This window comes from Sphaeramia orbicularis, chromosome 12 (assembly GCF_902148855.1).
Source record: "Sphaeramia orbicularis chromosome 12, fSphaOr1.1, whole genome shotgun sequence".
Lineage (NCBI taxonomy): Eukaryota > Metazoa > Chordata > Actinopteri > Kurtiformes > Apogonidae > Sphaeramia > Sphaeramia orbicularis.
Genome location: NC_043968.1, coordinates 59989386 through 60005061, shown reverse-complemented (window position 1 = coordinate 60005061; position 15676 = coordinate 59989386). Strand labels below are relative to the sequence as shown.

Sequence of the window (15676 nt, the reverse complement as noted above, 5' to 3'; positions counted from 1 at the left end):
AAAAATTTAGACATATATCCCCCCAGGATGGACCTATTGATGACTTCAGATAAATACAAAAACAATTGTACTCTTGCTCTGAGCCATCCCAAAATTAATGAATTTTTAATAAAATATTGGGGCCAAAAAAAAGAACCAGAATTGGGACATGAAAAGCTACCTATAGGTGTCAGTGCATTTGATCTGGAAAACATGGCTTGAAATGGTCTCATATACTGCTATAAATAAATACATGTTAAATTTGACTATTGCAGAGTTTTTTTTAATCCAAACATCCAGGTTTTTCATAAATCGGCGGTCTCACTCCAGGTTTTGTGTGTAACCCATCGTGTTCACTGGCATTACATGCAGAACCTTAAACACATAAAGACCCAAATATCCATCGCCGACAGAAACCATCTACTGATGTAACTGTTTAATACGTATTGATCCATTAATCCTATCAATACATTTAAATAATTGGTGTAAAATACAGTTTGTCATCTTTTCATGGTCTTCAGATATGACCCATTTGGACATTCAGAGGCTCCGTAGTTACCATGGAAACACTGTCATCCTCTACAACATTGATTCACCAGTAAAACCCATAGAGTTGGATCAATGACAGTGGATGGAGACACTGGATTTATTTTCAGTTATTAATATCTTGGAGTGAAAAAGTCACTTTTTCTTCAGTTTTCTGTGTTTTCTGTGTTCTGATATAATAACTCATTTTTAATCTGAGCTTTTATGAACATCTACATCACAGGTGTTAGGTGCTTGTTTTATGTTCATTTAATGATATATTTTACTGAGTTATTAGTTTTCCCTGTTTCTGATATAAAACCCCTCAACTTTAATCTGAGCTTTAATGAACATCTACATGATCAATAAATCAAACATATGGAAATACCCGATTTACACTGATAAAATACAAAATACAGATGATAATATTGTAAATAAATGGTGATAAATCACATAAGAAAGGTTAAATGTAGAGAAAATGTCATTTGGGAACTGACATAAAAGTAGTGCTGGGTCTTTATGGGTTAAACACATAAATTGCTTGTGATTTTGCAACAGCGGTCATTTTTGTGAAACACTCTTTTTTGAATTTTTAGCCCCTCTGTCCTGTTTTTAGGTACCAGTTTCACAGAAGCACCCACTTAGCCTAGCTGCACTCACTGGTCCAGTTTCAACCTGTTCATTCATGTGGAAGGCTGGTACTGAAGTGTAAATGCTACAGTTAACAGATATGGTCGAAGTGTTTTACAAAAAAGGAGTTACCACCGATGCCACCTGCTGCCATAAGGAGCAAAGTTCAGTGTTAAAAAAAAAGAAATGAAGAAAACAGAAGAAAAACGAGTCAATGCTGATGTTTTTGCTGAAGAAATCTCTCAGTGAGCAACAGCATGAAACGATGCTGAACTCAATGTTTCTTTCACACGATTAACCTGACAATGTGGAGTTACCAACAGTGTTGCATTGTCTTATAGCATTTGAGTTTACTGTTTATTGACCAAAATGTGGTACTTCTGATCTTGTTTAAATCATTGAAAACAGATCTTTAGTGCAGCTCTTGGTGCACAAAAAAAGAAAAAAGAAAATTGAAGTGACAGAAGTGATTAATGGTTTTTTTGTTGCTAAATACTGAGCTAAAAAAGATTTAATATAAATTACAGAGTGACTCAGTGCATGAATGTTACAAAACAGCACTGTTTCATTTGTTACTTGATGATAATACAGACATCCTGCCAACGATAAGCTTCACATTTTTTTCCTTGAAAGGTTGGCCTTGTGTTAATTCAGTGTTGGCAGTGGTAGCTAGATGGAATTGAATAAAATACCTCCTTTAATGTCACTTGTGGGTATTTCATGAGAAGGAAATGACTATGAATGGAATTGTTAGTCGTCTTGCTTAACGATTAGCAGTTCTGTGACATCACCGCGCCAAATGCGTCATCATGTCGTTTCCAAATTTTGGTTCAGAAGCCTCTATGGTATGGTTGTATTTCACCAGGAAAGACGACACTAGGTTGCAGAACTTCCATTACAACTTCAACATGTAGAAACATTTAACCTCAGCTTCCAATTAAACTGAAACCAATGGAACGTCTTTGATTGGCTGTTTAGTGAAGGGGGCAGTGACTCTGGAGGCCTTCTCTATCATAACTAGGGATGGGAATTGAGAACTGGTTCTTTTAGAGAACCAGATCCCAGTAGCTCGATTCCTTGGAATTGTTTGCCTGCCTGCTTAATGATTCTGCTTATCGATTCCGCCTTCGTTGCGCATGCATGATGACATCACACGTACACAGCATTGTTTTGGTCAGAATGTAGCCAACATGGTGTTGAGGCAGAAACGGTCTAAAAAGACAATGCCAGGTCCACTTGTAACATTTGCAAAGCTCCCATGTCTTCAAAAGGGTGGAATCCCTTCAGTATGCTCAAACATTTGTCCACAGCATGTGAATCATTTACAGGAATGTTGCATATTTAATATGATACTTAGCGACACTTGTGAATGTAGTGGCAGAGGGAACGCCGGGCCCAGTTCCGGTGCAGGCAACAAATGTCGTACCCCCTCAAATACAAATTTCCAAAGGTAGGGGAAAGGAAATGTGGTGCACAACAACGGGAGATGGGCCGAGCCGAGTTGAAGTGGTTCCACGAAGTAGAAATGCGGCAATAGAGGAATTAGTAAAGCGTCTTAAGTTTCACTTTCACTGCACCAGCCCCCCCCCCAACCAGGCCCGGCGTCATCTGTTATTATTATTTGTACATACTGTCTATGGTATATTTTCTGTGCAGAAATGGAAATATAAAAGACAGTTAATGCAAACACACCCATTTGTACTCTTTTATTCCCTCACCCAATGCGAATCGATAAGCAGAATCAATAATGGAATCGGAATCGTTAAATTCTTATCAATTCCCATCCCTAGTCATAACATTAAACTCTTCCAGGTTCTATCGGTACTGTTAATGTTAGCGTCATTTAACTGCGTCAACCTGCTTTACTATTGTTTATGAATAATCTCCACGTGTTAGAATTACATTTAGATAACGATGAGGCTCTGAGGCTGCAGCAGGTAGATCTGACACTCCTTTAACTACACCTTTTTAATTATGAGGCTTGTTCGACTTGAATGCAAAATGTTGGCGCATATTGGACACTAAAGTGTTATTCCAAACAAAGCCATTTGTGCTATAATTTATTCTCTAGTCCAATAAGCATCAATAATAGAACCAGAATCACAAAATTCTAATCATTTCTAATCCCTACAAATTACATAACATGAGGATATGTCATTGAACATAATGTGAATAAAACTGGTGAGACCCCTAGTGGCAGAAATGGCATACTGTACATGTAAACCATTTAATTCTAAATAGCAATTATGTACGGCATGTACAACATGTTTTTTATGCTCTCAAGCCAAATGTTTTGACCTTTGTTGCCCTGCCACATTGTCCCCTCTGACTGAGCCATGTATGAACCCCCTAGCCTCCCCCCTCCCCACCCTGGTAGAGCAGCTCGCCCATGACATTCCGTTCTAGTTGGAGAACAGGGGAAGGGGTTTGCTTGCAGCATCTCTCCTTCCTTCCTTCCTTGCGTCTGCTCGTCCTCATATTTCAGCCTGTGTCTGCAGCCAGCCGCCGTCACTGTCATTACCCTCCTGCAGAGAACACTGCTGTCCTTGTGGCAGAGCCCGGCCTTATCCACACTTTGTGTCTTCTTTGTGTTTTTCCCTCACAGCTTTGTCTCTGCACAATGGACCAGATTTATAAAACTGCATTTAAATTATATTTATTAACACATTAGTCTCTGACTTCTGTTGCCCTCTACAATTGAAGTAGACGACTTTTCAAAGCGCTGAGTGGGCTAAGTATTTTATTTAAAATACACTCCAGAAAACAGCCTTGAACAGAGACAGCTCCAATGCTCTTTTTCACCCTTATAATAATCATTATTTCTTATCTTTAGAACTCCTTAAGAGAGTCGCAAGACAGAGCACAGACTATCGTTTAGTAAAGACACACAATTATTCAACAGATCATTCGGCTGCAGTTTTTTATCAGATCTATTCATCATACAGGAACATACAGAGTGATGCATTCATAGAATTAACTCCCAAATTATACCACATATCAATACATACACGGAAAAAAACACCTTTTAGAAGAGATTTCAGTAATTAAATACTCTACTTTGTCTATGAATTTGTATTAGCATTAAATCAGAGATTATATATATTTACATAATCATGATATACAAAATGACCATCTATTGTCTGTTTTGTTTTTGTGGTTATACTTATGGGGTTTTTTTTATTTACAGTTGTGTATGACAGCGTGTTATGTGAGTGTTTCACGATAGGTACTGCCAGTGTGCGATTTGTCAAAAAAAACAGATGGGGGGATGGCAGCAGTTTTATAAGTGGGGGTGTGGTCCATAACTAACATAACTAATGCTGGCATGAAATGAAAGTGAAACTTCACATACTTTCAACGTCCAACTCCCAGGTTCTATTCCTCTATTATACATCGGATCATACACAAAATTTTCACAAATTCTAACCTGTATCCACTAGACACACAAATGCTGGGCCCCATGAATTTGTCACGTTTAGCCCCCTTTACAGTGCCCCAGTGCATGGGGACGTTCACGAATTCTGAGACTGCCAACAGTTCAGTTCAGGTGAATGTTAGTGCCAGGTGGAAGAAAACTGTCACAACTTGTCTGTTGTTTACATTGGTTGGTTGTCCCCCCCAAGGATGAAATTCATTGAGCAGAAGTAGGGATGTAAAACCAGAGGTGGGGTTGATCCCCCCATCCCCTCCAACAAATCACACCCTGGGTACTGCAGTTTTTTTCTGTGTTGTCACTATGCAAATTCTTTATTTTCTATGAAGAACTGCAGCAGCTAGCTATGCAAAGGATAATGGTGATGTTAATAAAAAAATGATGTCTTTCAAAACACGACTGGACCAGTGTGTATTTGGTGTGCATTTCAGCAAAGCCTGTTATCTGCCTATTTCTCTACACATGGGATATTTTGTTAATGCTCAGGTCCGTGTAGTGATGTTTTACCTCCTTTTCCTCTTTCAGACTTGCGGCGGATGACGGCAGGTTTCATGGGCATGGCGGTCGCCATAATCCTGTTCGGCTGGATCATCGGCTTGCTTGGTTGCTGCTGGGACCGAGGCCTCATGCAGTACGTGGCCGGCCTCCTCTTCCTTATGGGAGGTGAGTAACACATAGATTGTATAGTCAATAACCCTTAGAATCAAGTCTTTCAAACTAACATAACTCCATGAAATATTCCAGAGTAAAACTATAATAAGTATATGTTTGAATCTATGAGGATCATTATTCTTATCTAGAATCATCAGAAAGACTCCCATGTTTAGGGACTGAACATACTCAAAATGGCAGGAATGTTTGTTGTAGGTCTTGGACATATCAAGATGGACACACTAAGCGCTCTTCAAAAATGAAGCCAAACTATCTCTGTCTCCCCCTGGTGGCTGGCTGCAGTATCGCCCATAAATCCTGCCCTTTCTGTATTATTCAGAGGGACTTGACATGAAATTTAAAGTACACACCAATTTAAAGTACATTTTTCCAAAGGTGAGGGTTTTTTTGTAGATTCCCTAAAACCGATTTTGTGTTTTAATGCTTTCTGAATGATTCCTTTTCAGTAAATTATTTAGATGCCATGTCATTCAGATGTAGGGCTGTAAAGCAGTCAGCCAACATTTCTACTATGCAGGCTCTAGTTCCAGAATGCATCACAGAATGAGCATGGCAGCTCCTGTGACTATGAGATTCTGGCTTTATTTTTATACAGCTGGAGGGAACTGTGTCACAGCGTACACCTTTACGTACAGTCAATGGTTGTGACAAAATGGTCTAATGGAAAGTAGTGGTATGGAGGAAAATGGACTGAAATGATTTAATATTGGTCAATATAAAGTATCAAAAATCAAGCCCCCACACTCATTTTGTCTCATCTAGATGTTCAAATTGGGTTGGTTAATGGGGGATGCACAAAAGCACCTCTTGGATCCCTACCCAAAACCCAAAAGAAGTCTTCATTTTGGTGCAAATAAGTAATTTTGCCCAAATTTTGTACAATATATATATATATATATATATATATATATATATAGTATACACGGGAAATAATATTTAACTAATCTGAAGTCTATCCGCCACCAATTAAACCTCCCTGCTGCAGCCCACCTCAACATTCAGGAGGACCCCAGCATTGATAGTTACAGCTATTTTCTAATTGTTGTATCTGACTGGTATGGGTTTTCAGACATAGATTTCAATTGAAATGGTATCTAATTATGTAAGGGTAGGAGGATTTCTGCACCAGCAACCACCATTTTGTGCAGTTTCCTGAGCATGAGAAGGTATGGAAAAGTAACATATGACAGGATAGGACAAATGAGCCTCAGTGGGTAGTTTCCCTGTTGAATTAATTGTCCTAAATTAAATGAGACTGATAGTTATACTTGGTGTAATAACTGCACAAGTGTCAAACTGCTGCGGACATGGCTGAAAAGCATGCATTACTGGCAGTAACATCTCATTAAAGTATGTACTTGAATAACCCTAACTGGATCATTCAACATAGTTAAAGGGAGCTTTTTGGCATTTGATCTCTTTTGTTAACAAAAATGTCCCATATAACCAAAAAGAAAAAATAATGTAGTTTTTGGCCATAACATAATCATCTTTGGGAACAAAGAGAGGAGCTTTTGTTTTGTTTTGTTTTTCATCTCTATAGGATTAAACTAAATGAGATTTTAAACCAGTAATGTATTCATGCTGGATATCTATTGAAAAACTCACTATGTACAATTATTTACTGGTATTTATACAGCATTAGGCCTCATATAGTATTAATATGTAGTAGGAGAAAAAACACTACCAGCCAGTTTCCCCAAAATATAAGTACATAACACCTCATATAGCTGCAAATTCAGTGTTAAACTTCTTTCAGTATTAGGGGTGTAAGAAAATATCGGTTCTGCAATATATCACAATATTTCATTTCACAATACTGTATCAATATTAAAAAGTACTGTATGAATATTTTTAGGTATTTATTCAAATGCAGATATGGCAGAAATTCATTTTTGCTTGTTGTTTTTCTTTATTGTTCATATTTTATGTATTATTATTTCACACTCTTGTATTCAATAATGTTAGTTCATTTGTTGGGATTGAACTAAAATAATGTTCTGATGTTAGTTCTGAACAAATAGAATATGAACATTTGAACAGGATCTTAAACTGTAATGTCTGTAAAACAGAATTTCAGTTTGAACACAAGAATATTTTGTGATATAGCATTAGATCCTGTTGTGATCAAATAAAAATGTGTTACGTATTTGTGCATATTTCAGGTGTAATTCAATTCTTCCAGGAAATAAAAAAAGAAACAAACAAAATATTGCCTGTTTAACAGTATCATGATACATCGTGATATATTGTATTGCGATCCTAGTATTGTGATTTGTATCGTATCGCCAGATTCTTGCCAATACACAGCCCTACTCAGTATATGGAATTAGTGTTTTTCATAGGTTTATTTTTGGACTTTGGACAGAATTAACCTAGTTTTAAGTGTTTTTGCAAAGCAACAGTAAAACAAATATATATATATTTATCCCCTAAAAACAATTTTTAAAAATGTATTATCCATAAATCTGATAGGATTTTTAAAGATTAATTGTTTAGTTTGTAAAATGTGTAGGAATGTAATAAAGACAGAAAGATAAAAACAAAGTGATGTCTGCAAGATGCTTCAAACAAACACATCCCATATGTAGCTGCTCATTTTAAGCCAGTCCTTACAGTCCTATCATAGTTTTATCCAAATATCTCACGGCCATGATTTAGACGTTGAATGAAAAATGTAAGTGTGTCCTAATTTGACTCCATGGTTTCATACACCAACGAATGTGTGTGTCTCTGTTGGCAGTAGTAACTACACACACACACACACACACACACACACACACACTGATGTGCTGTGTACTATGCAGCTCTAGCTTGGCAGAAAGAAACTCCACACTCAATTATGATGGGCCTTGGATTAGTGCTGTGCCCTACAGTTGTATAATGAACAGGCAATTAAAAAGTCAATTATGTTGCTGCGTAATAAAGGCTGAAGAAATAGGCTGGGTCAGTCTGCAGTGGCCAAATCACAGTGAAGCAGCCCACAGGGTCATGCAGCTCCAGCAGAATGAGGCCAAATTTAGAGCCTGCATGTCTCTACACGGAACCCACAATGTTGATGAGATGAGATCGAGAGCACAAAATGACTGAGATGTTCTGATAAGTATTTGATGGGTTATGATGACAATTCTGTTCGGCTGATCCAAATGTTATGTCTGACTGGCTGTACAGAGCTCATCCATCACATCAGTAGGCATTAAACACAGATAAGATTTCAGTGCAAATGATAAAACACTAAAAAAAAAAAAAAATCTGCAGTCCCTCGTCGGACCATTGATTGTATGTAAAAAGTGGATGTAGCCTCTCTGACTGTCATTCTACACCACACTATAATAAGAATATCACATTTTATTTTTAGCATAGACGCTACATTAATTGGACATTTTTAGCACTTAAAAGTATCATAAGCACACTACATAAACCTGAAGACATAAATACACTATTTATTCAACTCATGCACATGTCTCATAAACTGACACAGTGCTAGGACTGCCACTAATATTTCCTAAAATACAAAGAGAGCCCTGATGAGCCAGTAAATACAATAATGGCAAGAGGAATCACATTAACCTAACTAACGTAACCCATAAAGACCCAAATAGTCACTGGTGACCAAAACCATCAACTGATCTAAAATGTTTAGTAACTGTTGTTCAGTTAATCCTATCAATCCATGTAAATAATTGGTGTAAAATGCAGTTTGTCATCTTTTTATGATGATCAGATACAACCCACTTAGACATTCAAAGGCTCCACAGTCACCATGGAAACACCGTCATCTTCTACAACATTGATTCACCAGCAAAACCCATGAAGTTTGACAAATGACAGTGGATGGAGACACTTGGTTTATGTTCAGTTACTGATTTCTTTGCTGAAAAAGTCACTTTTTCTTCAGTTTGCTCTATTTTTTTCATATAATAACCCTCAACTTTAGTCTGAGTTTTTATGAACACCTACATGATCAGTAACCTAAATATAGGAAAATAACTGATTTTCACTGAAAAAATGCAAAACACAAAGGATAATAATGTAATAAATGGTGAAAAATCACTCAAGAAAATTTGAATACAGAGAAAAATTCATTTGGAAACTGCCATAAAAGTAGCACTGGGTCTTTTTGGGTTAATGAAAACACCCACATTGCAAACTAGAACTGTGAGTTAAACACCACCAATTTCAACTGCAAAACTTCATGGGCCAACTTCATGTGCTCCATAGGTAATATGTAGGTGAATTATTAGCAGGCTAGTGGAAACATGGTATAAACAAAAGACACTTTGACACAGAGATCCTGGAAAAAAGGTCAGATGGTGATGGTGACAGCCAAGCCAAAAGTGTACAGAGGTGAGACAGGCTGGACTTTTACACAGCGGACCTATGTTCTGGAATCAAAGGGGCGGTGACGCAGTGCAGCGTACAGTGTGACGTATAACTTGCGTTTCAGACATACCCAGAGCATAGCAGCGTTGCTAACCTCTCCAGAGTCTTTCACTGCTCCACAAATGTTAGCATTAGGGATGCAACGATACCAATACAAGTATCGGCATCGGCTCCGATACTCAGTGTGTGTACTTGTACTCATAAAAGATATCCGATACAAATGCACCGATACCACTTACGGCCGTTTGACATTCACAGTTCAGTGCAGCAGGTACGAGGAGGAGGAATAATGTGTGGGGAGTGTGAAGAGTGTGGAGATTTTTCAAAATAAATGACGGTGATAAAAGTAACGCTGACTGCAAGTAACGTTACAGACACAGACAGATACGGACGCAGCGTTCTGTCCTGTCCGTACATTCCATCCATTTTCCAGGTGCTGGCGGATGCATATCCAGAATGAGAATACCAGTGGGAGTACGGAGAAGTGCGGATCCCCGCCAGCGGCAGTGAAAACCAAACTTATCACTCATTTCTCTTTTCTCTACCTGCTGAAGCTAAGCTTTTAAACCTTACCAGCAAAAACGCTGTAATATTAGTATCACATTAGTGTTGCCTCTGTCGTGTCCATGTTTGTTATCACTGACTTTCTTCTTCTTCTCAAAAAACTTTACTCTTCTTCATGGTATTTGTCCAGTATGGTTAATTCAGAGCAGCGCCCCCTGGTGGATTAATTGAGAAACACTCATTCCAACACTTTAAATGTCAGTAGCAGCACTTTGTTCCAGTCAGACTAATGACAACGACAATAAAGCACATTTACAAAAGGAACTAACAACTGGAATGGGATTATTAAGTACTTGTATCGGTATTCGAAATCGGCAAGTACTCAAATGTAAGTACTTGTACTTACACTTGGTCTGGAAAAAAGTGGTATCGGTGCATCCCTAGTTAGCATGGATAGAATCCTTTGCCTGAAGTGACAACAGCTGACGGCTCTCAGCGTCTCCTCAGTTCCACATCTTTTTGGTCGTGTTGATATGCTTGTTTACTGTACACGGCCCAGGCTCATTTCTAAACCCCCCTGCTGCGGGGTCACACACACAATACATCATCAAAATAATAATAGATTAGATTTCTATAGTGCTTTTCAGTTAACTCTGTATTCATTTGCTCTTACATTCTCACTCTGGTGGTGGTAAACTACATTTGTAGCCACAGCTGATGGAAGCGTGGCTGCCGGTTTGCACCAAACAGCCCCTCCGACCACCACCAATTCACACACATTCATACACCAGTGTGAGTGACACTGGAGACAAGGTGAGTGATGTGTGTTGCCTAAGGACACAACAGCACATGGGACAGAGTGGGATTTGAACCGCCAACCCTTTGGTTATTGGACAACCCACTCTACCTCCTGAGCCATGGTCGCCCCCCCCCTGCATATGATAACTTGATTGCGGAACGAGAAGTGTTCCTTTTACATAACTTTCCGGAATCATGATTCCACCTTTATCACAGCTCTGTTACTACATCCAGAGGGGTTACAGAGTTGTGATAAAGGTGAGTCCAAATGATCCCACCATTTTGTTTACACAGATGTTGTTCTAGAATAAAGGCGAAAAATTCCCGAAACAGAAGTGCTGTGTAAAAGGGGCTAAATACTCTGTTAAAGATGGCACGCATGTCAAAAGTATGTTTAAATACCAAAGCATGCATTTTGAACTGTAAATGAATGAAAAAAAAGTATTCTTGTACAATCATTACAAAGTGGGATAATAGCTCAACAGACCAAAATGTTTGTACACCTGGTTATGTCACTGTTGGATGGTATTTTGGACAGAAGCATCCCTTAGTGTTTTTCAAATAAAAATCAAATCAAAGTTTATTTCTATATCACTTTACAACAACATAATGAAGCCCAAAGTGCTTTACATCTAAAAGCATGATTAATTTATAAGATAAAAAAAACAGGTTAATCAAGTACCATAAATATGCATAAAACAATAGGACACAACACACATTGATAAAACAGACCACAGATTCAAACCTAATAGTGTCTCAGTGCTAAAAGTTAAAAGCCAGTCTAAACAGGTGAGTCTTTAACCTAGAACAGGGGCAGGTCAGTGAGGACTCGCAAGTCAGGAGGCAACGAGTTCCACAGTTTTGGAGCAGCAACAGCAAATGAACGATCAGCCCACTGTTTATATCGGGACCTGGGGACATCCAAAACCAGAGAGGACGATCGGAGGGCTCTGCTGGGGCAGTGAACTGTTAAAATCTCACATAAATAGGGAGGAGGAAGACCATTTAAAGCTTTAAAAACAAACATTAAAATTTTTAAAAGCAATACGATGGCGGACTGGGAGCCAGTGGAGAGAAGAGAGGATGGGGGTGATGTGGTTGAATCTGGAGGAGTTGGTCAAGAAACAGGCAGCTGCATTTTGTACCAGTTGTAACCGATGGAGTGAGGACTGAGTGAGACCATAATAAAGTGCATTACAGTAGTCCAGACGGGAACTGATAAAAGTGTTTTTCCCTTAGCGTTTTTCATCCTTTAACCTCCTGTTGTGCCTTTGCAGGAACCTTCTGCATCATCTCACTCTGTACCTGTGTCGCCGGCATCAACTTCGAGCTCTCCCGTTACCCTCGGTACCTGTACGGCCTGCCTGATGACATCGGCCACGGCTACGGTTGGTCCATGTTCTGCGCCTGGGGGGGCCTCGGCCTCACCCTCATCGCCGGCTTCTTCTGCACCCTGGCCCCCTCCGTCCAGCCGATACCCCGATCCACCTGCCCCAAGTCCCGACAGGAGAACGGCACCGTCTGCTAAAGGTGGAGGCTGTGACAAGTGAAACCACTGATAACAACAAACAGAAAAACTGTTCCATGTGTTCATCCGTCCAATCCAGTCTCTCCTGGTTACAGATTTCTTTTTATTTGTGTGTGTGTGTGTGTATAAAAATGGGTGTCTTGATGATCTGCTATCTAAAAAATACAACAGAAAAAAAACTGAAGAACTAAAGAAATACTATCAAAATTATGAAGTTGTGCTTGTTTCGTTGTTGTGGAGCAGACACTTAATGGACCATGGCCCAGAAAGGTGTATAAAGAAATAACAAGGAGACTTGGAAAGACTATATTTTGATTAGTGACTCTAGAAGTGATGGACAGCGGTAAATCAACCAGGGAACTGCTTCTGTAAGTGGGCTACTGGAACTGGACAAATCAGTGACTCATTGGAGGGAAATGGTCTGATTGTTTAAGATCAAGTCAAGATCTTGTTGACGTTCCATGAACTCATGAGTCTGGAAACTACTGCGGGATCTGCTCAATGAACCGCAACATGAGACCATGTGACTTGGATCAGGGCCGGGCTTGGATCGTGTATTGTGGCCTCTGTTCACTTTCCAGCTTCAGAGGTCCAGTTATTTGGGATGTTTGGGAGGTGAACAGGTCAAGGACCTCCACTGTTGTACATTACTGTACAGAATATTCCAGAGAAGTGACAACCAGGAACTGTCATGTCCGATCATTTTCACTCACGTGTAGCTCCATTCCGTCAGTCTGATAATCCCATATCATCTAGGATTTTCTACATTCCTCTTTGATTCAAGTGTGTTTTCCTTTTTACAGAGCCCTTCATTTTGTGTACGGACTATCAACTGAGCATAAGTACATTCAGAGCAAATGTGTTTGATTTTTATTCCATTCTAGTCATAGAGATAAATGTGTGTGTGAGTGTGTATGTGTGGGGAAGGGTTGTTTTGCAGTCTCTATAGAAAAAAAAAGTTGTAAAACTGATCATGAAGACAAAGTGGAGCTCTGCCTCGGGGACGTACAGAGGCAGGAGCTTTGATGAACAGAAAGTCGTAATGGAGAGATGCAGTATCCTGTTGAACCCGACCACTCCTGCCTTGTCATCTTTTCTTGGGATCCCCAGCAGACATGGCAGATAAAGAGGAGCCGTTTTCCACTCTGTACTCTGCTGCCCCGAGCCACTGTGGAAGGCTTAAGTAATCGCATGTGATGAGAAAACACTCAAGCTTCTTTTTCGGTGAAGCTTCGCTGGTTCTCTGAGCACACAGCTTTTCCTCCAGCTCTTCTTTGTCTTTAACTCACCTGGTGGGGGTTTCTGCAGGGCCTCATCTATCTGAAGGCAGGTAAAGCATTCAGTGCAACAGCACAAGGTACGAAAAGGCGTCACCTGACTTAAAAACTAGACTGAAGAAGAGCTGTTTCAAAGAGTTTCTCAAGGCCTTAGCCACCAGTTCATAATCAAAAGACACACTAGCATGAGCTTGAATACTTCTGTGCACATTAGGGCTGACAACAGATTGTTACAACCATCACCACGTCCAAATTCAGCCAGCTAGTCCTGTGTTTTATCTCAAAATCTGCAGCTATAGAGGAATCCAGAGCTCAACTGTGAACTGCAACAACATAGATCAAAAAATTGTACCATACAATGGTAGTAAGACCGTTGAAACCATGTAGTACACTGCTGTCACTCCTAAAACACCACCCAGTGTCAACTTTTAGAGGATAACCCCAGCTTTTTATGATCATTTTTTGTAGTTTTATCCATTGCAGTAAAAAAAAAAAAAAAAAAGAGAGAGATCATGTACTCACTAAGGCTCAAGTATCTGGGAAGTCACTGACATTACACAAAAGATAAGACAGTAAACAAACCTTAAATTCAACATAATGGGCAGGAAAAGACACATTATTATCACATCAACCTACTCCAGCTTACCTACAGTACCTGCAGAATTCAAAACAAGAATTAACCCTTTCATGCATAGTGGTCACTACAGTGGACAGTTATTCTCCAGCTGTTCTCTTGTATATTCATGGATTTTGTTATTTTAGCTTCATATCAGCCAACACAATACACAATACACTACAACTGGTAATATTACTGTTACTTTGCTGTTCTTGATAAACCAAATCTAACATGTTTGAGTGTAAATCAATTCCTTATTATCGTTATTAGGCTGCAATTAACAACAAAAGTTGTTGGGGTTTTTTTTTTGGCATATTATCTCCATGAAGTGACTAGTATTAGAGTTCACTACAAACAAAAAGTTAAGGACATTTATTATTTTTTTTATCTTTTTTTTTTTTTGTCAATTTTGCCATTTGTAAATAAAATTATTTCCGGTCATTAAAAAAATGTGTTTTGATTCAATTCACACACAAAAAAAGTAAAAAAAAAAAAAAAACATTGTGCAAAAATCCCAACTGAAAAAAATAGCCCAAAAATTTTAAATATCCTTAACTTTTTGTTTGAAGTGTATGTTAAAATGTGAGAAAACATCAAATTAGCAGGATTAAATGTTTTTATTTCATAGTTTTCACACAATATATCAGTAAAAACACATTTCGTTGCTTTAAAAATTAAACACACATTTTTGCAACTCCATGAAAAATAGCTTCATTAAAAAAAAAAATCTCATTTTTTAAATGCCTAAAGAGAAATAAGGAAAAAGATCTTGATTAATGTTCTCATAATTCATGCATGAAAGGGTTAAAAAAAAAAAAAGTGTGTTTTTCTGGAGATGATGATGGAAGCAGCTAAGGAGAGAAGTGTTTGCAAGAAAATATTGGCTATACAACTCTTCTGGGTGAACATTAACACTGGTCCATATTCGCCTTTAGACTCTCATAGACCCATTGGCTAATCTGATGACATTCGTATTGGATGGCAGTGGATGATGTTTATCAGCTCAGCATCAGAGTCTGGAGTGTAGCTGCACTGTTTCAGCAGCAATAAGTCCAGTCCCATGTACGACCAAGTATCTTTATTGAATCTCCAGTGGCATGAGATGTCATTGTCTCTGATAATAACATAGAGTCAGAGTTACTTAAAGCTGCACGAGTCGAAATCTCTGTGGAGAAAAAAAAAAAAAAAAAACACCAGATCTTGAAAATGCATACATTCCCTCTGAAACTCTTTCCTGTCAGTCCAAATAAAAAGACTAAATACATACAACCTGAATAGTAGAGTCAAATTTTTGATCAGTGAGCGGTAAATACAAGTGTCAATCACATATT

The 15676-nt window shown here is 38.7% G+C and overlaps 1 protein-coding gene across 2 annotated transcripts in view; it reads left to right on the top strand.

Annotated features, from left to right (window-relative positions):
* Positions 1-14231, top strand: part of tmem178bb (transmembrane protein 178Bb) — a 231353-nt gene extending 217122 nt beyond the window's left edge. For both annotated transcript variants that reach the window (XM_030148599.1, XM_030148600.1), the window contains exons 4-5: positions 5093-5230; positions 12202-14231. In XM_030148599.1, the coding sequence (XP_030004459.1) occupies positions 5093-5230; positions 12202-12452 (389 nt within the window). In that variant the 3' untranslated portion in view covers positions 12453-14231. The remainder of the gene's footprint in view (positions 1-5092; positions 5231-12201) is intronic.
* Positions 14232-15676: the final 1445 nt, after the last annotated feature.